At 39.4% G+C, this 22,450-nt stretch overlaps 3 protein-coding genes across 6 annotated transcripts; 2 read left to right on the top strand and 1 right to left on the bottom strand.

The window, feature by feature from the left end:
• Nucleotides 1-2,097: 2,097 nt before the first annotated feature.
• On the bottom strand, nt 2,098-10,272 carry LOC124187897 (endocuticle structural glycoprotein SgAbd-8-like). Its single transcript, XM_046580080.1, has 2 exons — nt 10,264-10,272; nt 2,098-2,436 (listed from the first exon to the last, which is right to left on the bottom strand). The coding sequence occupies exons 1-2, from the start codon at nt 10,270-10,272 to the stop codon at nt 2,098-2,100; spliced, it is 348 nt and encodes a 115-aa protein (XP_046436036.1).
• On the top strand, nt 4,548-5,489 carry LOC124185361 (endocuticle structural glycoprotein SgAbd-2-like). Its single transcript, XM_046576050.1, has 3 exons — nt 4,548-4,577; nt 4,866-4,987; nt 5,130-5,489. Exons 1-3 carry the CDS (start codon nt 4,569-4,571, stop codon nt 5,329-5,331), a joined length of 333 nt encoding a protein of 110 aa, XP_046432006.1. The 5' UTR covers nt 4,548-4,568; the 3' UTR covers nt 5,332-5,489.
• Nucleotides 10,273-13,809: 3,537 nt separating the features above from the next.
• Nucleotides 13,810-21,833, top strand: LOC124185287 (protein argonaute-2-like). 4 transcript variants are annotated; one of them, XM_046575917.1, is made up of 19 exons: nt 13,810-14,101; nt 15,609-15,964; nt 16,046-16,096; nt 16,241-16,439; nt 16,512-16,591; nt 16,703-17,023; nt 17,163-17,357; nt 17,514-17,637; nt 17,740-17,862; nt 17,965-18,191; nt 18,368-18,487; nt 18,749-19,019; nt 19,157-19,312; nt 19,464-19,626; nt 19,715-19,805; nt 19,921-20,087; nt 20,181-20,454; nt 20,663-20,847; nt 21,015-21,833. In XM_046575917.1, exons 1-19 carry the CDS (start codon nt 14,086-14,088, stop codon nt 21,106-21,108), a joined length of 3,213 nt encoding a protein of 1,070 aa, XP_046431873.1. In that variant the 5' UTR covers nt 13,810-14,085; the 3' UTR covers nt 21,109-21,833. The 4 variants fall into 4 exon arrangements, with proteins under 4 accessions (XP_046431873.1, XP_046431853.1, XP_046431844.1 ...); XM_046575897.1 differs by having other exon boundaries at nt 16,046-16,434; nt 16,507-16,591; XM_046575888.1 differs by having other exon boundaries at nt 16,046-16,439.
• The last annotated feature ends 617 nt before the right edge of the window (nt 21,834-22,450 follow it).

The raw sequence follows: 22,450 nt of genomic DNA, 5'->3' as shown, positions 1-22,450 counted from the left end.
CTCCGAGTACTTATCGGAAGACGGGCAATTCATAAATCGAATTATAATCACAGCTCCATTAGCATTGGAAGCGCGTCGTTTAGGGATAATCCAATATTAACTGCCATTTCTTTCCTCTTTATTCCCCGTCAAGATTTTTGTCTCAATTCTGTCTCACGGCTTTCGAAATAAAACACACACACTACTCGAGCTTCAGTGGACTATCCATCTGCGTCGACAAAGTGCTCGCCGGAAGCATTGAAGCGTCACGAGCTTCGGAAATGGATCGCAATGATCTTTCGTTTCTCGTCTTGAATCATTATTTTTTCTACATAAAGACGTCGAGCCTGATGTTCCGTCTAAATTTTTCTCGAGCATTAAACGATTCTCCCCGAGAAAATTGGACGAATAACGAATGAAATCGTCCATTCTTTTCCAATAGTTCCTGAAACAGACGCAGACAACTCACATTTACGTACGGTGTGAATCTGTGAAAATGTAAATAAAAAAAAAAAAAAAATTCACTCCAATTCAACGACTTCTGTTTCGATTAAACAATTAAGTTACACGCGTCAGACACCGTCCAAACAGGCTTTAAAGTTTCAGACGGTATCCGAGATGAAATTCTCACGGTAGACAGCATCGCGAGTGTTTGCAACCAAAAGTAACGTTGACGGTGACCTTAAAAACACTTCACTTGGCGATACAAGGTGTAATATACGTATACACGTGCGTTTACCTACACATATGTATCGTATACATGTACGTGGAGAGACGGAGCATCTTCGCGTTCAAGTTGCGCAATGTTACAACTGAGGCGACTGCTCGAACGAACTTAAGTTTAACGTGATATGGACCATGCTGCCTCAGGCAAGTCCCGGAATGGTCGTCATCCTGATTTTGCCTCGGCGATGCGCGGCTGTAATATGAAGCGTGTTGAAAATACGACATGTGTATGGAACTCTGCGGCAGAAGGTATAAAGTCGCGGAGTGGGTGCAGCGTTGTGGTCTTTTGAAATCAGCATATCGGCGCAAATGGCTCTTGGTAATAACGCGATAATAACATATCGCCGCGTTTTAATAACCTTATCTATTATACATTGATCAACTCTGTACGTTCGGGCTGTTTGCCTAATTCTGAGGACATGAATTATACGCCAAATTGACACCACTATCCGAAGCCGTGCTAATTCACTTTCTTACTACATTACACGCTCCGATCAGTCGCAAGATCAGCCTCGAAATTTCAAATTTATGAATCGACCACGAACCCCTTTCGAAATCGCGTATAATGGGAATAGAAACCGGTTAAAATTTTCACCACCACTGACCCTGATATCGATTATGTGTATATGTATATGTATATTTACACACATGAAAGAAAAGAATGTGCAGGGGCTGACGGAACACTACCAATATAATAATAATGCACGTGCGCACGTGAAATCGCAAGACCTTTACCCTTAATTATACACCGATCATCCTTGCTTTAATATATATTGTTTTTAATCGTACGGATTCTTGGGTCAACCAGCCGGTGGAAAAGATGGGAATCAAAGTTCAAACAACTTTCATAAGCCTATTGTGACGTACCACGAATTATCAACTTAATCGTCTCCGTTCGGTAATACTCACCTATTCATCCGGTTCGAAAATAGCTGATAGCTCGATGTCGTTATGCAGCGAACTGCCTTAGGTCATAACGAACAGAGGACACGAATATCCAGGTTTTATGACGCGGTCGAAATTTCTGTCACAATCCACGTTACGATTAACGAGCCAATCGATCTCCTACTCAGGCATCGATTCCGCGAAGCTGTTCGCGCGAAGCGACGTAATTTTTACAACGGTGACGAGAAAAAAATAAATAAATAAATAAACAAAAATGAAATCTTCAACAAAAGCTGAAAACGGCAAGAGGTATCGGTTAAGTTCGTTTCAAAATTCTTTCAATAACAACAAGACAATACAGTTGTTCGTTACTGTAAAAATCGTAATTTATTAAAATGGTTTCATTTATGAATAATAAAAAAAATTTCGTTGGATACTTTTTTAAAACATTTTTATTCAACCGTCTATATCTACGTCAACTCCACGTTTATTTAACTTAACAATCATCTACGAGGCCGCGATGGGGTCAGGTGCCACCGGCAAGTGACTGCCCTCGGCGTGGAAGCCGTTGCCGTCGGCGGTCCACGTTTCCTCGATTAACTGTCCGTCGGGAGCGTAGTACTTGAAGGATCCCTTCTTTACGAGGACGAATCCGTCTTCCTTGGAGTTGGGGACCAGAGCACCCTGTTCGGATACTTGGGTTCCATCGCCGGTAAGGTAGCTCAGAGCGAACTGCCCGAACTCGTCATGGCTCTCTTGGAAGTCCAGGATGGGTACGACTCCGGGGGTGAGCTGATTCTGAGGACGAGCCACGGCGACGGCGGCTAACGCGGCGAGGACGATTGCCTGTCTCGAGAGAAAAGGACGGTTAATTTATAGACCCAGAAAACGAAACAGCGTTAAAAACTACCTCGGAATGCTCTTACTGATAATAATCAGCCCGAAGCTTGGCTCTTCGTTTAGGTTTTGTTTCGTAGGTATTTTTTAGGAAAACAAGGAGTGTACTGAATGTTAGCACGGAGAAAGAATTTGTTGAATATTACCAAATATGACGAAGGAAATGTGCGTTGATTTATTATTTAACTAAACGTGGTGATCCGTTAAACCAAAAAAATTGTCAGAATATGAATTTCGCTCTTTGGATAAGACGATGCTTGTTCGAAATCACAAGAATTTTCTTTAGTCACTTTGGGTTAGATTCAACAAATTTTTCTTTCTACGCACAAATATGACGTTATACTCACGACTTTCATGATGAAAGCTTAGCTTGGCTTGAACAGAACCGATGGGGTTCTTTGACGGGCTGCGGGTAATGTGTCGGTCAAATTGAAAATTTCCTCCTATTTATACGACAATGAAACTCCGATTGTTATTTCTAAACGTTCGCAGTTATTTAACCACTACCACCAAATAACCCCTTTCACTTTACCTGAGACTGCAAGACGAACAACACAGTCAACACAGTTTACACAGGGCGAAAATTTCCCTCGGGCGACTGTTCGTACACTTTCCCAATTCAAATTTTCCGTCGCGTCGATAGTTGTAAAACGTTTTCTACGTAGCTTTAACCGCGGTGCGACGTTCATTTCGAAGATGGAAATCAGTTCGAGACAAATTTTAACGACCAAAGCGCATTGAGAATCTGAACAAATACGCGTGATTCGAACTCTTTTACTCGTTTGGAATTCTCGTCCCCGCAAAATTGTTAAAATGAATTCGATTAGATTATTTCATATTTGAAATGCATCGTTCTGTTCTTAACACCGAAATATCACAATTTTCTTTCCACACAATTCACATGTCGGTAAGCATCATTCTCACATTAGGCTGTATTACTATAACGTACAACATAAGCATTAAATATTTCATTATTCGTTGTAATTTTGACGACTTTACAAATCGATTTAATCACTTAATGTACAATGGAGACATTGTGTCATTGATACTCTCCTTTTTTCATAAAATACTTTTTTTTTTAAATCTAATTGCTTCCTTTTATATTATGTTACTCGTTTTATGGTATTTTATATACAATTTTTTGTAAACGCCGTTTAAATTGTATCAGCATGCATCGAATTTTTCAAATTTTGATTTTTTTCGATGGTACCCTATATTAAAAAAAAAAACCGAATTTACAAGTTTTTATGCAACTTGTATGTAAAGACATGTAAATTTAAAATTTCTCCATCAAAACCTTGACAAGATCGTTGCGTGGGTTTTTCGAGACCGACAGACCGGCATTATTCTAAAAACCTGCTTTGAAATTAGTTAAAGTCACTTTTAACAACAACCTATACTTTTCGTGTATCACCATCAGTGGATAAAAAATAAAAAAGACAAATAATTTATGATGAGAAAATGGTTACGGCTGCATGCATCCAATGCCCAATGAAATCGATGAATAATTACAAGATCACATGAATTTCAGTTAGCCACCGTAACGTGCCTTTTGTGTTTTCCGTACAGATTTCATCCAAACTAAGAAGTTAAACAAAAATGAGTTGTTGTCTATAGTAGGAGTCTTGAAAAAGACTTTCATCTGGCTAACTCTGCTATGATTTGGAGTAAAACGTGACCGACTGAAATCCAGCATGAAGTTTGAGACAAATTGATTCTTGGTAAATTATTATACGTTGTCGATCAAACTTCGACTGCAGACGTTCACTTACATAATAATCGAATACTTACCACGATAGTCACACTGAAACCGAGCAATTATCGAATCATTAAAATTATACGCAGCTATCGACATTCAAGCGGATTTCAAACTTCGTCCAAGCCAGCATTGGAAAACACATCGCGCGACATGTTTTGATCGCTGTAATATATATATATATATACATGTGTTCATCCGTCCGAAGTGCACGTACGACATTTGTCCCGAGGGTTCTTTCTGTTCGTTATAAATACTCAAGTTTTACAAGAGTTTTTAACAGTTCGAGCCGATACGGACATTAGCAACGACCTTTTATCCCAACATGAAAATTGTGAGTACAGTTTCACACTTGTGACAAGAATTGTTATCAGCAATTTTCGAGCCATGACAGTTTCGAATAGTCAAAACTACTCTTTACCCTCGCTCTTCGGGCAGCACGGGAAAATTTATAATCCGTCGACTACGTTCCAACTCGCACGCATTCAACTCTCGTGCAGTGCGACGGCAGATCTATTATCAAGTTGGATTAACTGCAGGCCAACGTATAATATCGGTGGTCTTCTTCGACCGGATTTGCATCCTGATTTTTTTCATTCGCTCAAGTTCATTGTATCCACAGGTTCTGGTCCTCGCTGCCCTTGTGGCCGTTTCTGTAGCCGCACCCCAAGGATTTGTATCCACGCCAATTCCGGTGCTCCAATTCGACGACAGCCGCGACGAGTTCGGACAATTTGCATTGACGTGAGAATGAGGAATTTTTCAAATTTCATTTTTCCATCTGGCGTGCAATTGAGACCAAGTGGAAATTCTTACGTTAAATGTGTGCAGAGTAGAGAGAATGTCTACTAAAATTTTTCCAACGTTTTTTTACTCGATATTATAGCTACCGAACTGGAAATGGAATCTCCGTAACGCGTGAGGGATCGTTGAAGGCGACTGCTGACGGAAAAGACCACGTCCTGATCCAATCCGGATCCCAAACTTACGAGAGCCCTAACGGAGAAAAGATCACGGAGACCTGGACCGCCGATGAAAATGGATACATAGTCGAGGGTGATCACATCCCCAAAGCCTCGAATGCGTAATTTTTTCAACTTGACGACATTTGATAACCAGAGACCAGAGCGGATAGTTTTCGGTAATTTGAGAGAAGGCTAGAGCAAGGGAGGCTCTGACCAAACATCATCAACGGTTGTCGACAAGCGGCCGAGAAGTTTTGGGTAAAAATGATTCCATTCGAGGTGCATGGTTATCAAGCACGCGATTATCCCGAAAGTATCCCCTCTCGACTCTACGTCGTCCTATTTGTTTGTCAATAAAACGTTTCGACTTATAATAAAATATTCCTTTGACAAAGAATGTGAATAAAAGAAAGTTTAATGTAAAAGTTCACCGGATTCACGCTTCAAATACTTCATTCGACGTTTCGCGTTCTCGAGCTTCGACTATAGACGTGTTAGTGATCGGAACAATGGTCGAGCTACCAGCCGCCACGTGCGAAAAGAATCGACTCACCATCGCCAAGTATCATATTGACTTGTTAAAGCAGAAGGCTTCCGTGAAAAACGGTGGTTCTCGACAATAGCGATCATTTAACCAATTTAGATCGTCGATGCGTGATAATTGCAGTCCTTGGTGCAAACTAACTTGCCCTACAGGATTACGAAACCACCGGATCTTGGTAACTATCGGACTAGACCACCGTAGTCACGGCTACAAGGGTGGATTGAAAACTTAGACCTTGACTTTCCTGAGACCATTATGGGTGTCCTATTTGTCAACTACATAGGTCAACGGTCAACCGCGCAATTAATCTAAATCCACAGCCACCTTCCCTTCACCTATTATAGCCACTCAATGTTCCCCTCGGTGACATTGATGACTATAGCGATGAGCTTCTGCGGATTTCTTTATATCGGTAAAACCGCCGAACTTATCTGGTTCAACCTAAAATTCAGCGAGGAGTTGCTTTGGTTGAGCTCATCGGAATGCATACGCGCTATGGGTGTACGAATGATGAAACCAACGGCTGAACTATAGAATCCCGAAAAACAATCTTGGACGAGAATTTATCTGTCAAATGTATGGGGACAGTTTAATTGGTCTACCAGACCAATTAGTACCGGAATTCAATAATTGGGTCGCCTGAGGCATTGAAGGGATCTTGATAGAACTGTAAATTATACCAAGCCAGGTGATTAGCAAATTAGTAAACTGGAATGGACTCGATAATTGGTGTATTTCCAGCTGGTGCTCACGCTTGTGTCAAGTTTCTTCCATGCTTTTTCGCGTGAACTTTTAGGGTTAAAAGTAATTAGCCCTATTGTGTTCGTTCAATCGGATTTAGCAGAAGCAGATTGAAACCGTAGAACGAACGAAAATTCAGTGAAGACAGGCCGGCAGTATCCAATTAATTTCCTGACGCTAAGGAATTTGTTGAACCTAATAATTTGACGCGAAACAAAGCAAGTGGACTTCAGAGTTGGTCCTCAAAGTTGATAATAAGTGCCAGTTTAATCGGATCTTTCGCGCAATATGAGAAGGTCCATTGCTTTTGTATAACGGCCATGCTTCTGGCACTGGGCTTGTACCAAGCTAAGTAAATTCCTGAGCGATTCCGCGATCACGGAAGTTGGATAGAACAAAAATTTCACAACTTCGCTTCAGGCTAGACGAAGGCTCTTGCTCAAGCCGCTTCGGCGATGAATCCGCTGGGTTAACGTACCTTTTTTATGAGTAATTATGACACCCGTGAACCCGAGCACGTAGTTAGATTCCTGTTTGCGACCTTGGATATTAATAAAAGCTAAGAGGTAACCCACACTTCCTGGCTCGTTCGAAGGACGCAAGGATGTCGTTTACAACAAACGTTAAATACAATTCAAAATCTATTCGGCAGATTCTCAACAACATTTGTTCGATCAGTCGTCCGACTTTCAGCTGTGAAAATGTTGAGGTCAATACCGAGAACAAATTGGCCATTAATCATTGTCGTTTATAATAATCCTTGTCAACTTTGCATAGATCGCAAATTTAACGTCTTTCCTTGTCCCAGTTTCAGGGGCCTGTCGAGTCAGTCAATGAATCCCATAATTAAACTTACCTCTTGCAGACACTTATGTTTCAAAAATTTGGCACACTGCAGGCAAGTTAGTGTATTGAAAGAGTCCAGAGTGTCTCACATGACATGGAATAGTCTGTAATCTGTTCAGTTTATAACACAGATCGCTTTTCGCGATTTAACATTAAATTTGTGCCGCACATTAACTTTTACGATTGATGTTGAAAGAGAAGAAAATCTAGCCACCCTTGCAAAGTTGAAAACAAAACTCTCCCGAGGGGTTCTACTTGTCTTTCAAAGTATATAATTAAATGCTAATTGATGCGCAAGCATATTTTGTAGCCTATAATCACTTAACGGGCGCAAACTCACCCTGGAAATTTCTATGTCATGACGGTAAAGTTCCGTATTCAGAACTCATAAAGTAGACAGATTTTTAGAGCTTATTGGGACGAACGTGTTAGACCTCCCATAATCGGTCCATTTTAAGAACCCGCTTCGCGCTTTGCGGTCGCCTCGTTCTCTCAGAAATACAAAATTTGAACACTTGGCGCGAAGTAAAGTGATTCGTAATCGTCTCATTCGTAAGAAGCTTGAGGAAAAATGTTTTTGCGTAATACGTCAGTTCGCGACTGAATCGTCGTACAGAACGGAAACTTAAAAGGATTATTTATTCTCGTTTTAGTCGTCGATGGAAATATTTTTACATGCCATTCATGTAATGCCGATGTAAGCGCCGTACAGCAGAAAGGACAAGCTTCTTATCGTTAGGCGGGGAATCATTATCGATACCGTCTTCGTTAGTCTCAAAGTCCCAGAAATTTTTCTTCGCCTGTTCAATGCGAACATTTATACGAGAGTGGAATCTACAATAAACGAACATGTCGAAAACACGGTTAAATTTGATGAACATTCAATTTGCGTCCACTTATAATAACAGCCGGCCGCATCCTGACACTTTGAGATTCACGATTGATCGTTTTCGCTTTCCCATTTGTGATCAATGTTAAAAGAGAGAACGTGTAGTTTTAACCATAATCATTTGTCACTCCTCGGCGAGTAAGTTGAGAAGAAGGCGAAGATCCCTGAAAATACGCAACTTATCTGCGATATTTATTACATAACAAATCAAATTAATAAACCGCAAGACCCAAAGCATTAATTCTGTCCTCACCCATTGTATAATTCTCAGAATCTTTCTCCCCGAAACCGATTCACGACCAGTACATTTATGTGCTAATAAGCCTCATCAAACTTCGAGATTAGTAGAAGCGTGTTTCGGCAATAGGCATGGATTCTTATCGTATTCAAATGGATTTCGCAAGTTCAAATAAACGGCTCTGGTGTATATCTCAGCTCCCCAATATCTTCCACAGTTTGAATCGAACTAACCACAGAACCGTTAGCGTTTCGGCCTTAGTAGGTGGAGTGAGAAAAAAAATAATCTTCCACTTATTGTACCTAGATGCAAAAAAAAACGCAATTGCATGCTTCTTTAGCCAGCGCAATGTCTTAAGTTTACGTCGATAATGAACGGATGTAGGTTATAATTAAATTTGAATTTCAAATACACGCTTTACATAAACACGAAATCACTTTATTTACTCAACAACATCGGTCAATGTCAGGAATCACCTGATAAACCAATAAAATTACGTTCACTCTAATATTCGGTGCAGCGCCGTATCAGTTGGAGGGCCGGGCGTGAATTTGACTGCGACTTCTCTGCAAGGTGCTGGAAGCAATGGGGGGCTCGTCAACGTCATAAGCCAGTTTCACGAGTTTTCCATTCTCGTCCGGGATGGAATATACGCCCTTCTTCACGATGACTACCTCCTCGCCCGTCTTCTCGTTTGTCAGAACAACGCCTTCTTCTTCGAACATACTTCCATCGTCGTCCGTGAGTCTGAAAGTTATTCGTATATGTGTTGGCGAACGTCAACTTGCGTGACAAATAAGGTGACAGGTTTGCATACAGGCAATTTGTCAGTTGTGGTGCAAAAAATCGGAACTCTGGCAATAGGTGGGATTCGAACGGGTGCGCAGGGTGCGAGACACGTGATTGAGGGTGCGGCAGGTATTTTCATAAGTGACACGAGCCTGATACACCGTCTAGGAAGGGTGTTTTCATTATCATGTTGCCAAGCGCATGCATGACGGACGGATGACGGCGTTGACGTAATGGAAAATGAAAATCGGCTCGAGGAGGAAGAGAAACGATTTTCGTTTAATGACCAAAATCACTGTGAATTGAAGCGAAATTTTTTCACCACCTCTTAAAGTCAATCGAATAAAATCGCGCCTATGACTCGAACAGCAAGTCGGGTCGCCCCGTTTCGGTAGAGACGTTCCCCTTTAAGACCGAAGATTGGGGTCGTAAACAGGAGCTGTGAAACGTTATCTGAAGGAAACTCGGTGAAAATATGTGAAGTGAAAGAATTACCCGAGAAAAATACGCCACCTGCGAGCTACGACATGTGAGGCGTGATATACGTACGGAGCACGGAAAGGGGACAAAAATACACACTGCCGGAAGAATGGGAGAAGGACGTGCAGGGGATGAGGGCTGCTTTTTACACGTCCACTTGGAATAGTGAATTACCTCAGTGTAAAATGTCCGTTATCGTCTACGTGGATCTCCGGCTCTCGAGTCAACCCGAGTTCTTCAACGCCAACTTTATCTGCGGATTGCTGCTCTGCGGATTGCTGCTCCTGGTCAGAGACAGCGTAAGCGGACGCCACAAGGCACGTGAGAAAAACAGCCTGTAAAAAAAAATGTGGAAAACAAACTTAGTCAGGTCGAATGAATGGCGAGTGTTTTTTAACTGGGTAGATAAAATATAAATCAACGAGACGCGAATCAGGATTAAATATCTCGTTATGAGGGTGTAACTAAAATAATGTTGTTCTCTTTAAAATAGTATCCTTTGCTTGCAGGTTTAGCGGGAAGACTCACGAATTTCATGTTCAGTTGGCGCTTATCGACACGTTCACAAGGCTAGTGTAACTATCGAACTTGCATTGTGAGTCGAGGTTTTCCTGTTATATATGCCAAACCAGCCGAGATTTCCCCTACCGAAGAAATTTTTGCTACCGTTAGAAACGGGCCATTTACATTTTGGCTGGCACTTACGATTTCGGGGAAAGTGTCGCTGAACAAATTGGAGAAATTTTCTTCTTGGATTGAGCAATAACGTGGAAAGCGTCAGCATTTTCACCAGGCCGTGTCATTTACCTGGCAAATTACAGCGGGCGGTATACTTTTGAATGACATGCTACTTCAAACCCTTTATTCTTCAAATGCAATATTAGAAAAAGTGTGAAAACGCAAAGTACCTTGGGAATAAAACGTGCAGATCGAAGAATCAGAATTCCGGTCAAAAGAAAAGGGGGAAAAAAAACAATTTCATTCGTTTCGTTTAATAACGAGAATTGATAGTTCTTAGGTGGATGTAACAGGAATGAAGGTATCAACCTTTTTTTAATAACACTTTAGCATAGCGTTTTACGAATTTAATATTATTTTATTAACAAATTCTACCTAATATAATTATTGAGATCTGTTGCATTTTTGACTAAAATACTTCTTCACTAAACGGTGCAATTTCCCAAGTCACTGAAATAAAATATTTTCCTTCACGGTACTGAAATTTACCCCACACTTGACTCTGATACAGAAAATATAAAACTCTGCGTCTATTATCGTTATCACGCATGATTTTTGCCTTTTCCACAAACTGCAGAACAAAGCTAATTTATATATCTTCTATAGTGTTTACTTCGAAAAAAAACCTTATTGAAAATTTAAGTATCTACACAAAAACTAGGTTGTTCATAGTTCAGGTTTTGTTTTATAAATAATTCTGCAGGCGAGATTTTAGGAGGGAAATTTCCTAAATCAACACAGAACTTGCGCTACGAACAAAGTCATCCAAGTATGTAGTGGATGGTCTTGTCTGTAAAACAACGAAACTCTATACTACATGATATACTTATATGATATTTTGTCACGTATCGCAAACTTGCACCAGTCGGAAAAGTTTCGGGGTGTTCGGAATATTGGATTAGAACCTTCTGCAAAATTTTCCAAAACTTTTTCAATTCATTCAATATTTATTACGTATACAGAATGTGGGTATTTGCATGTCTCAACATGGTATTCAAACAAACGAAATGCCAAACCTTTCTAATATCCGTATAAGACAATGCGTACAAGTCGATAATTATCCTCGATGACTCACCACGCGTGAGTGAAATATGTGTATAATTACCGTTCAATAAAGTGAAATGCTTTGACACTTGGAGATTTGGTTTTCTATTAATTTATACCTAATCGTTTCTCTTGTATCATGAATTTTTAGAATCTGTCCCAATTTTCGCGAGTGTAATTCTTCTCAAATGAAATAACGCGAACGCAATAAGAACGAAGATCGTCTTTGTCCAGTATTGATCATCATCAAGTGCACTCCAGTGTTGCGATCGAGTTCCAGATAGAAGCATCAAATCCAAAGGTACACCTTCCTAAGTGAATTATGGACAAAGAGACTGCTGCTTTCTCATTTTAATTCAAGTTGAGGTATTTTAAACGAAAAGCGACGAAGTATTTCAAGGAGTCTAGATTACTCGAGTCGAAAACATTTGATTCAGGTATTTGATTACGAGGTAAAGGGTGAAATTATCATGGAATTAAATACTCCTACCAGCGCAACAAGAGCTCGTGATAAAAAAAAATATCTACTGACGTATAATGGATTTAAATGCAAAGCACACAAAGCTAGAAAGATAACAGAAAAAATTTTCAAATAATTGTCCAGAAGTTAATCATTCGTATAAACTTAAAGTCACTGCAACACTAGGCGCCGGTATTTACGGATATAGGTAGCAGTTTCTTTACCATTACATCGTATGTCAGTTGTGTGGTAGATTATTATTCACAGTTGTATACTGACTTCACAAGTGAATGACGAATAACCCAAGTATAGGAAGAACGCAATTTTCAGATCATTCAAATCGAAGTTCGACTGCGATCGAAAGGTTTCGGCGGCTTTATCAATTAACCACGGGTGCTTCCGATCAGCCATCGTGAAACTTTTTTAACTAGTTACGAAAGTATTAATCGCTCGTGTAATTACATATTAGCTGACGCAGACCCTTAATTGAGGAAGTATAATTAATTGACAGAATCTGCACTGTAACAGGATCGCAACTAATTCGCGATAGAGGCGGCACTCATGACGTATTATTATTTTCAACAACTAATCTTATTTCTTCTATGCGCAGATTACGGTTATCGCAAAAAATTGTGAGAAACGCCAGCAGATATAATGCTGACCGCACACCGGTTTCGTGTTTCGATGCTGCCACGGAAGCGTTACAGTATGCCTGGTTGCCTACAACATCATAGAAAGGCTGTCAGTAAAATGTGAGTGACAGTGTTCCTAATCATGAGAATTTCAACAATGCCGAATGAATCTTTAAACGGCAGAGAATTTAATGTGTTTGATTTTTTACTGGGATAGTTACGTTCTCGGATGGTCTCGGCTTTTAATTTTAAGAATAATGAAAATCAATTACCAAGAGACCATCTTGCCATTAGTTGATAGCCGACTGTCCGTATTAATCTTCAGACCTTTACGAGAAAAACAATGTGAAGTTGCCTCCAGTAAGATCCCGCGCGTATTTATTTTGTACGGTAACTGACGATGAGTTCTACATTATCTTGTGGAAACCCCCATCCTTCGAGCGTTGCCGTTCTTAAGTTCAGCATTGTATACAGTTTTCCTGATGGTAAGTACGAGCCAGTTACCAACTTCCGTGTATCGTTCAGAAAAGGAGCTCGAGACATATTCGGCGCCGACTGAGGATATTAGAAAGTGGCCCGATGATCCTAAAACAAATGTCGCTAAAAGCGAATCTGGAACGCTCGACCGCGTGGCCAGCTAATCATGAGAGCATCTTTGATCGAAATTATTGTATACCCTAGTTCTCGTCTAGCGAACTCAATATTGCATGAAAACAGTCTTACGATGACTCATTTTACTCCTCATGCTTTCCGGAATGATAGAAAATATTTTAACTATGCACATTTTGGCGCCAGAAATGTGAGAAATGTGGGAATAGTAACGCGTGTCGAAAAAACTACACATTTCTTGGACGATTTTTGGATTACGAGTAACTTTTCTAAATTCCACTACGAAAGAGCGATGCACCGTCGAAATTTCAACCCTTTCTATTTGTCTGTTTATTTAATATAGGAAAGAAAAGGGTGAGTTTGCTCGGTCGGTGAGATACTAATTTACGTAGTACTACTTCGTTAATTAAACCAATTAGAACTACCCATAATCTCGGCGGTGCATCGTAGGAGTGCAAAAGGTATAAAATATGGTTGGCAGCACTGGGAGCTAATTTCGGAACGCATCCTACATTCTCAGGGTGCGTTCCGAAATGTATCTGCAGTACTGCAGCGGCGTTCCGAAATCGGGCGATAGCTCACTGCCATCCGAGTAGCGTCCTGAGATTAGTCGTATTGTTGACTCTGTGTTTACTACGGCCGGTAAAATCCCGACGTATGTGATCAAAATCGTTGCCAACGAAATCAGTGAGTGCCAAAGTTTCGTGAAAATTGTATACGCGGTAGGGACTGGATTCCAGAACTAAACTAATAACTGCAGGGCAATTCAATTAATTTACGTGGAATAAGTTTTCCAATCTTCTCAAACATCCGTTGATATTCGTCCCGGAAATTTGGGTCCTTTGATATAATTACACACAGCTCGAGATGACGAAAAAGAGAGGTAAGTGACACATGTAATTTATTTTATTTCACTGAAGGCACGGCCTTGTAAAAGGCAGATTTATTCCAATTTAATTATACACTATGCTCCAATTTCTTGTTTGTACCGATTATCATGTGCGTTACAACGCGTGTTCTACGTTCGAAAAATCAATATTATGGTGCTGACTAAGTGAGAATTACTCATTCGTGATCCAACATACCATCTACAATATGCCAACCTGTAACGACTGTATGTTTGTACAATCCTACAATGCTTGGAAGAAACAAGATTTTTCATAAACCTCTGTCGTGCCAATTCCGACAAGTAAAATTTTTTGGCACATTGGTTATCTGTCATACCTTCCGGGTTTAAATTCTCTTAATCCAGTGCCATCTCTGATTAATTCTAATTTATCACCATGTTCGATTTCAAATGTATCACAAACGTGTCGGACAAATTTTTTTATTTCAGGTTTTCCAGTTAATCTCATCGATATGACTCGTCCCTGCGATATAGACAATGTCAACAAAAAATAGTTTTGAATCTCTGTTCCGTGACCATATACTTTCTAAAACCAACTTTCTTTGCGTGTCAAAATCTAATTCATATAAACATTGTATCATAAAATAATATTTTGGCGTGTCAGTTGATGCGTTATCATCTTTCAACATGCAAATATGACGTACTAGTTTGGACTGCTAGTCACTGCAAGTGGTCCTGCAATAGTTAATGTTGAAAATAATGTCACTCATTGCGGTATATGTGGAATATGTGAAATGCCAGAGCAGCAAAGTTCATTTCGATCGCTCAGCGATTAAATAAGTGCTGGTAGTCTGACACAGAGAGTCAACGCTACGCACATATGCATTGAACATATTAGTAAAATATATCAACTGTATTCACTTTATGTCGCAACACATCCAATCTCACGTACATTACGCTTATGATATTACCAATACCTAAAATCCAAAGCAAAATGTCTCGAGGACATTTTTTTTAACATAACCTTTATCTTCACATAATTGTTATCGCTTGATTAAGAAGATATTTCAGCTAACCTGTTAGATTCGACAAAATTATGTCTTCAACGTTTGATATCTGTCACTTGAAAAAGAAATCAAAATTATGACATATATGCTTTAATAACCTGTGTTTTGTTCAACGAACCTGGACAACCATAACTTTAATAAAATTTCAAACTAGTGATCGCAGCTCAGTCTCAATTTAATGTTATTTAGCACTGGTTACGGATTGTTATCCACCTGTCCAGCAAAGCATACAATAGAAATAAAATCATTCGAACTTAAATATGCGTTTGTTTTATCACAGGTGAATTACAAATTTCTTGAATCCTTACTTAATCAACCGACAATCGCTATTCCAAGATAATAAAGAAGCAATTTATTTGATGACCATGTAGTATATTCATCGAATAGAAATGATAATCTTCAAATTGTTCAAGCCTTGATACAACGAAGTGAAAGGTTGTGACCAACGATGATGAATGCTCTTTTATTTTCAACAGGAAAGAAGGGAAAACAGCAAGACACAGGCCAGGCCTCTAAATCTCAGCCTGCAGCCACTGTATCAGAGCCAGGACCTCCTCCAAAAGCAGCGCCAGAAAATCCTCCAAGTGGCCCACCTTCAACTTCTTCGACACCACCTCCAAGAGGAGTAGATAGAGGTGAGGACCCTCATCCTAAAGGAAGAGGCAGAAGCAGAGGTAGAGGGACCACTTCTGAACCACAGGCTTCAGGCCCAGGACGTGGAGCTGGATCGACAGGTGGTCCGCCTTTTCAGGGACCACTTGCACAGGGACCTCGACCTCAAAAACCGCCTGCATGGGGACCTCGACCTCAGGCACCTGGCAGCCAACCACAGGTATGAATGAACAATCTTATGCATCTGTAAAAGTTACATCAGTGTAACATCGATAAAAATGGCACAATATTGCGAAACCAGCAAGTGCCACAACAGCAGCCATCGCCCCAACATGGCCTACCACAGCAACAGGGACCCCGTCAACCTGGACCACAGCAGGTCCCACAACAACAAAGTCCATGGCAAGGACTACCACAGCAACCGGGACCCCGTCAGCCTGGACCACAGCAGGTCCCGCAACAACCAGGTCCAAGGCAAGGACCACCACAGCAACAGGGACCCCGTCAACCTGGACCACAGCAGGTCCCACAACAACAAAGTCCATGGCAAGGACCACCACAGCAACCGGGACCTCGTCAGCCTGGACCACAGCAGGTCCCGCAACAACCAGGTCCAAGGCAAGGACCACCACAGCAACAGGGACCCCGTCAGCCTGGACCACAGCAGGTCCCGCAACAACCAGGTCCAAGGCAAGGACCACCACAGCAACAGGGACCCCGTCAACCTGGACCACAGCAGGTCCCGCAACAACAAGGTCCAAGGCAAGGACCACCACAGCCATCACCCCAACGAGGCCCATCACAACAACAGGGACCTCGTCAAACTCCTCAGCAACAACCACAGCAGGTAGAAAAACGAACCGAATAACAACAGTTTGCTAAGTTCCTTATGTTCGCTAAAATAATTCCAACTAATAGTTTGGATTACTGTATATAAAATGAATGTTCTCGTCAACAGACGGATTCTGCAAAATCTGTGGAATCACTACAAGAAGGCATAGCTAAAATGAGCTTGATTCCCTGTCGTAAAAATCCAGCTAAAGCGGGAACAATGGGAAGACCGATTGTAGTAGAAGCAAATGTAGTGTCACTGAAGTTTAACTCAAACTTCAATCCGCATGCCGTGCACTATGATATTTCCTTTGATCCTGATAAACCGAAATTCATGCTACGAAGAACATACGACGCCATTCATGAAAAATATTTCCCCAATCGACACCCTGCTTTTGATGGCAGGAGAAATTTATACAGCAGCGGAGTACTTCCGTTTGGCGACGGTGTAAGTACCGATAATTTCATATTGATTATTGTCTTTTAATTAGATTTTCAACAAGTGAGAATGTGAAAAAGTACATATTTATTTGTCTGTTGGATTAAATACTTTGCAACTATAACTGGTTTATGATTCCTATAAAAAGATGAAAGCGGAGATAGAGGTGTACAATCCAGAGCGCGAACAAAACAAAACATACAAGGTGGTCATCTCCAGAGTTGCTGATATCGATCTTTCGTGGTTGCCGCGTGTTGCACCCGGCATGCCTCAAATTGAGCAAACTGCAGTACAAGCAATCGATGTTGTATTACGCCACGGAGCTGCTTCCAAATGTGTACAGGTAATTGAATGTGATCTAATGAAACATTTACATTGCCATTTTACAATGAAGAATATTCCATCACTTATGAATTATAGACGTAAACATATTTGTAATTGTGATTGACTTTGATTCAATCAAACTTTGATTTGTAACTGTAAACTTTCTCAACTACAGGTCGGTCGATCATTCTTTCAACCTCCAAAAGGTCATATCGTAGATTTGGGAAACGGTATGGAGTTATGGGTAGGCATGTTTCAATCAGCTATTATCGGTTGGAAACCATACTTGAACGTTGACGGTAAGAAAACGGGAAAACTGTTAAAACATTGTTATTATATGGCTAAAGTCCGCATATATTACCTACGTAGTTATTGAAAGTTTGAATATTTTGACCATGCAGTGGCCCACAAAGGATTTCCGAAAGCTATAAATATAGTCGAATATATGCGAGAAATATGTGGATCTCGATTCTCCCCAAGGGACGTGGAATACAATAAAATAAACATTGCGAAGCAACTCAAGGGTTTGTGGAAAATTTCATTACATCGTAATCAATTACATGTAATGATGTTACTGTGAATAAAATACGATATAACACTAGTGCAATCTGTGATTTTGTATACAGGATTAAAAGTTATTTACGAAATTCCTGGACATCCCACATCAAAGCGAACCCAGCGAATAAATGATCTTACGCAAAGTGCAGTGCAAAGCATTTTCACGTTGGACAATGGAAGTAAAACATCTGTTTACGACTATTTCCGGAAGGAAAAGAACTATACTATCAAAAACCCAGAACTCCCCTGTGTCTGGGTTGGTGGACGCAATCGACAGATCTATGTACCAGCTGAGGTATATAGAATGATATGACATCTCTTTTACTACATAAGATATACCTTTGTAATTGAAGTGAAATTACAACAGATAAATACAAATATCCGAAGTAGTTATCCCACAAAATTATGCCAGTTGTGAATCATGTGATTAAAATCTTCGGATTGTTCAAACGTACCATCTCAATTTTACAGCTATGCACAATCGTTCCTGGTCAAGTTACGATAAAAAAAATGGACGAAATACAAACCTCTAACATGATTAAAGCTGCTGCTACAAGTACTGACATCCGGAAGCAGAAAATTATGAATGCGGTGAGTTATTGAGATTATTATTTTAATATTACAAATCAATAAACACGTGGAAACTGTATTTTCAAAGTGAAGAGTTACTCAAATCAGTAGGCTGCTATCAACGGACTGTTTTCATAGTTGAATTAATGACATGTAACAACATGTCAGGAATATCAAATTCGACATAGTGTTATTCCTTGTTTCATATAGAAACTGATTCAGTCAAAAATAGAAGTGAACTACAAATGAATGGTTGAATAAGTGCATTTGTTTATTCTGCAGTTTGCATCGATCAATTTCAACAACGATCCTTGCGTGAAAGAGTTTGGGCTATCTGTCGGGGGCGGATTTGAAAAGGTGCCTGCTAGAGTGCTTGATCCACCGGTATTGATGTATGACCGGCAAGTTCGAGTTAGTCGGGGGACATGGAGAGCATCGAGATTTAGTAACGCTGCTGACTTACAACCTAAAACTTGGACAATTCTTAATCTGAACGGCAGATATACGAGAGAAAATGATTTGTACAGACTTGCAGATGATCTGATATCAAATGGTGCGCATTTTTCAATTACAGTAATTTCTTTTTAATAAGATTCTAGTATGTCATAAAATTATGCTTTTTGTTTCTATTGTTAATATTACATAGATATGGCTTTTAATTAGTAACTAACTGCACTGAATCGGTTATAGCAATAAAATGTGGTATGAATCTTGGTGAAGCACTTACACCCTTTGTCACATTGGATCCACCAACGCGCGATGTTCGTGGGATCAACAACTTCTTCCAACAAAACAAAAATTTAAAATTAATCATTGTGGTTATACCTGATCGTGGATCTGCATACAGTAAGTTTCTGCTACAACATCTCTGTTTGCTCTTGAACCAAAATATTATGTTGAAGCTTCGTTACGAATATAATATTTGACTGTATTAAAGATATATCATGTAAGTTTATTTTCACTTGCAGCCTGGTACTTTAAATATATTTTATTACAGGTAAAGTGAAGCAAGCGGCAGAAATCCATATAGGGGTATTAACACAGTGCATTAAAGCCCGAACTGTTGGTCGACTGAGTGAAGCAACAACATCCAACATTCTCTTAAAAATAAATTCAAAATTAAATGGTGTGAATCACATGATAATGGATAATAATCTCAAGTATGTTGCATCAACTTTCACATTATATTTTCATAATTATGTGCAAAATATTTTGAGTCTATTGTTCGACATCGATTTGTTTTTACAGACCTAAATGCCTCATGAAACCTTGCATAATTATCGGCGCCGATGTAACGCATCCTCCACCAGACGCTGTTGATGTACCGTCAATAGCTGCGGTATATTCTTACTGATATTTGAAATACCTGTTCTTAAAACTACAGCTCATAGACATGAGTAATTGAAGTAATTTTGAGGTATGTTCTTATGATTTCATATGTAACGTAATTGCAGGTAGCAGCTAGTCATGATGCAAGAGCACAATTCAAGTATAATATCAAGTGTCAGCTGCAACCACCTCGGGAAGAGATTATTCTAGACCTGCAAAGAATGGTAAAGGAACAATTATTGTTCTTTTACAAGTCAACTGGTTACCAGCCTCAGCAAATCATTTTCTACAGGTAAAAGATATCCACAAGTATTTCAATCAGCATTTTTTCATTAAATGTATCGACTCAATCACACTCTGTTTATATCCATATGCACCTTTGCAGAGATGGAGTAAGTGAAGGTCAGTTTGCTCAAGTCTTGAGCCGAGAGCTACCGGCTATTCAAAGAGCTTGCGGGCAATTGAATGCAAACTACAAACCACCAATCACGTTTTTGGTCGTACAAAAGAGGCATCACGTTCGCCTGTTTCCCACAGATGAACGAAATTCTGATGATGCCCGTAAAAATTTCAACGTGCAAGCTGGGACAGTTGTAGATACTATGATAACGCATCCTTCACACATCGACTTTTACCTTGTGTCGCATGCCAGCATTCAGGTTTGATGTTTCTTATATTTCAACACGGGGCTCCTCGAAATAATCTTCATTGTCGACTTTTCAACTTGTTGACGCCTCGGTAAATTAAGTAGAAATAAAATCGACTGCCAGTAGAATTAGATCCATGTATCGCGATATATTCACAGGAAAAACGATAGATCCTGACTGATTCGTAATGACTCGAGAAATAATAGCTATTTCGTTTCAGGGTATGGCTAGACCTACAAAGTATAGATGCCTCTGGGATGACAGCCAGATGTCTGAAGACGAGATTGAGCAGTTAACGTATTATCTGTGTCACATGTTTTCGAGATGTACACGGTCCGTCAGTTATCCGGCACCCACCTATTACGCTCACTTGGCTGCATATCGAGCAAGGGTTCACACCGAAGAGTAAGTTCCTGACAAACTATCGCAAAAATCTTTCAATATTCTCGAATTTTTTATATTTCTAATACCATGATATCAAAACTGAATATCGTTATTTAAAATTAATTACATATTTCTTTGTTTACTACTTTCAATTCACCGTTTTATTAATATAATGGTAATTTTTTCAGGGTTCCCATCAACATTCATAATTTGATCGAAGAACAGCGCAAAAAATTGACTCTTCATGAAGGAATAATAGAAAATCCCATGTTTTTCGTATAAAAATTGCAGTTCCGTTATCCGAAACAGGAAATAAACGGAGATTTGATTAATATCTTATGGCAGCTATAATATTATTATATATACAGCTTATAAATATCTAACTTTTGTCACCATAGATGGGAATGTTGATTAGAACAAAAACTAAAGCCCCCGTTGAAATACCATTTCTAACATATTAGCAATAGTCAACTGGTTATGGTTATCATTCTTGAGCCTACTCTTGTTACACATAATCATAGTGATTGTTAAACCTAATTTTTTTCGCGACTTCGATAATTTTTTCAACGCAATTTTCCTACTATTTTTTATATGTGTACCATAGTAATAGTCTATAATGTTTCACCTTACAATTGGCCTGCTTTGAGATGACTGATTTTTGTTTTTCCCTTGAACAAAGTACACATGTATTTTCAACTAGAATCAATAATCACGGTTTCCATTAGCGCTTGCTGTACCTATTGTTTATCGTTTTCAGAAGGCGTGACGACATTTTGTAAATTATTAAAAAAGTGATATATACATATATTTTTTTTTTTTCACGTTTTATTATCGAAGGTACTTTAAAGTTGATCGCAATATCGTTGACTAAAGATATATGTATCAGTAATGTATCTTCAGTCAACGGTAGTGTTAAAGTATGGGCCGAAATAAATTTATACTATGATTATATCTACACATACCTAATTATCCATATTCTTTATCTAATTAAAGTGTTGAGTATTGTTTATGGCATTATTGGATTATGACATTATAAGATTTTATTGGTTTCAGATTATTTTTGAAAAATAAGCGTCCCCGCATCATGCAATTTAACCAATTCTTGATTTGTTGACCATTTGAACACTTTCACATAGAGTTGCAGATAACATGAAAGTGTTTGTCCCTAAGTAAAGATGGCAGCACCAGTCTCAGTAGGTATTAAAGTCCCTACAAAACGATATTACCTCGTTTTTACCCGCGTTGAATTCATAGACTTATATTCGAATTAGACGATTTCACGACTACGCAAGACACAACATTACTCTTTCGGGAAATTAAATCAAATGATACTAAATCACCGTGTAGCAATAATGTTCAGATTGTTTTTTTATGTTCACATTTTATACATGCATAAATAGTAACTGTATATGTTTTCTCCCACCTGGGTAGCCTTGATAGCAAAACTTATACTGGAAACAAAAAACAATTCAGATTGCGATATATATTATCTTAGATTGCGATGGTATTTCACATTTGTTCCTTGATTTGAATACTACTAAATTTTCGTGGCGGTATTGAATGTTAAATGTCCCATTGAATCTCGATCTCTATAAAGTTGAAACGCTGATAACAGTTAAGCTCC

This window comes from Neodiprion fabricii, chromosome 1 (assembly GCF_021155785.1).
Source record: "Neodiprion fabricii isolate iyNeoFabr1 chromosome 1, iyNeoFabr1.1, whole genome shotgun sequence".
NCBI classification, from domain to species: domain Eukaryota; kingdom Metazoa; phylum Arthropoda; class Insecta; order Hymenoptera; family Diprionidae; genus Neodiprion; species Neodiprion fabricii.
Note: the sequence above shows the minus strand (reverse complement) of the source record. Positions and strands in the feature narration are given on the sequence as shown.

Coding starts and splice junctions, on each gene's coding strand:
- LOC124185287 (XM_046575897.1), top strand. Junction 17,863..17,964: donor CATTGCGAAGCAACTCAAGG/GTTTGTGGAAAA, acceptor TTTTGTATACAG/GATTAAAAGTTATTTACGAA. Junction 20,455..20,662: donor TGTCGCATGCCAGCATTCAG/GTTTGATGTTTC, acceptor ATTTCGTTTCAG/GGTATGGCTAGACCTACAAA.
- LOC124185361 (XM_046576050.1), top strand. Junction 4,988..5,129: donor TTCGGACAATTTGCATTGAC/GTGAGAATGAGG, acceptor TCGATATTATAG/CTACCGAACTGGAAATGGAA.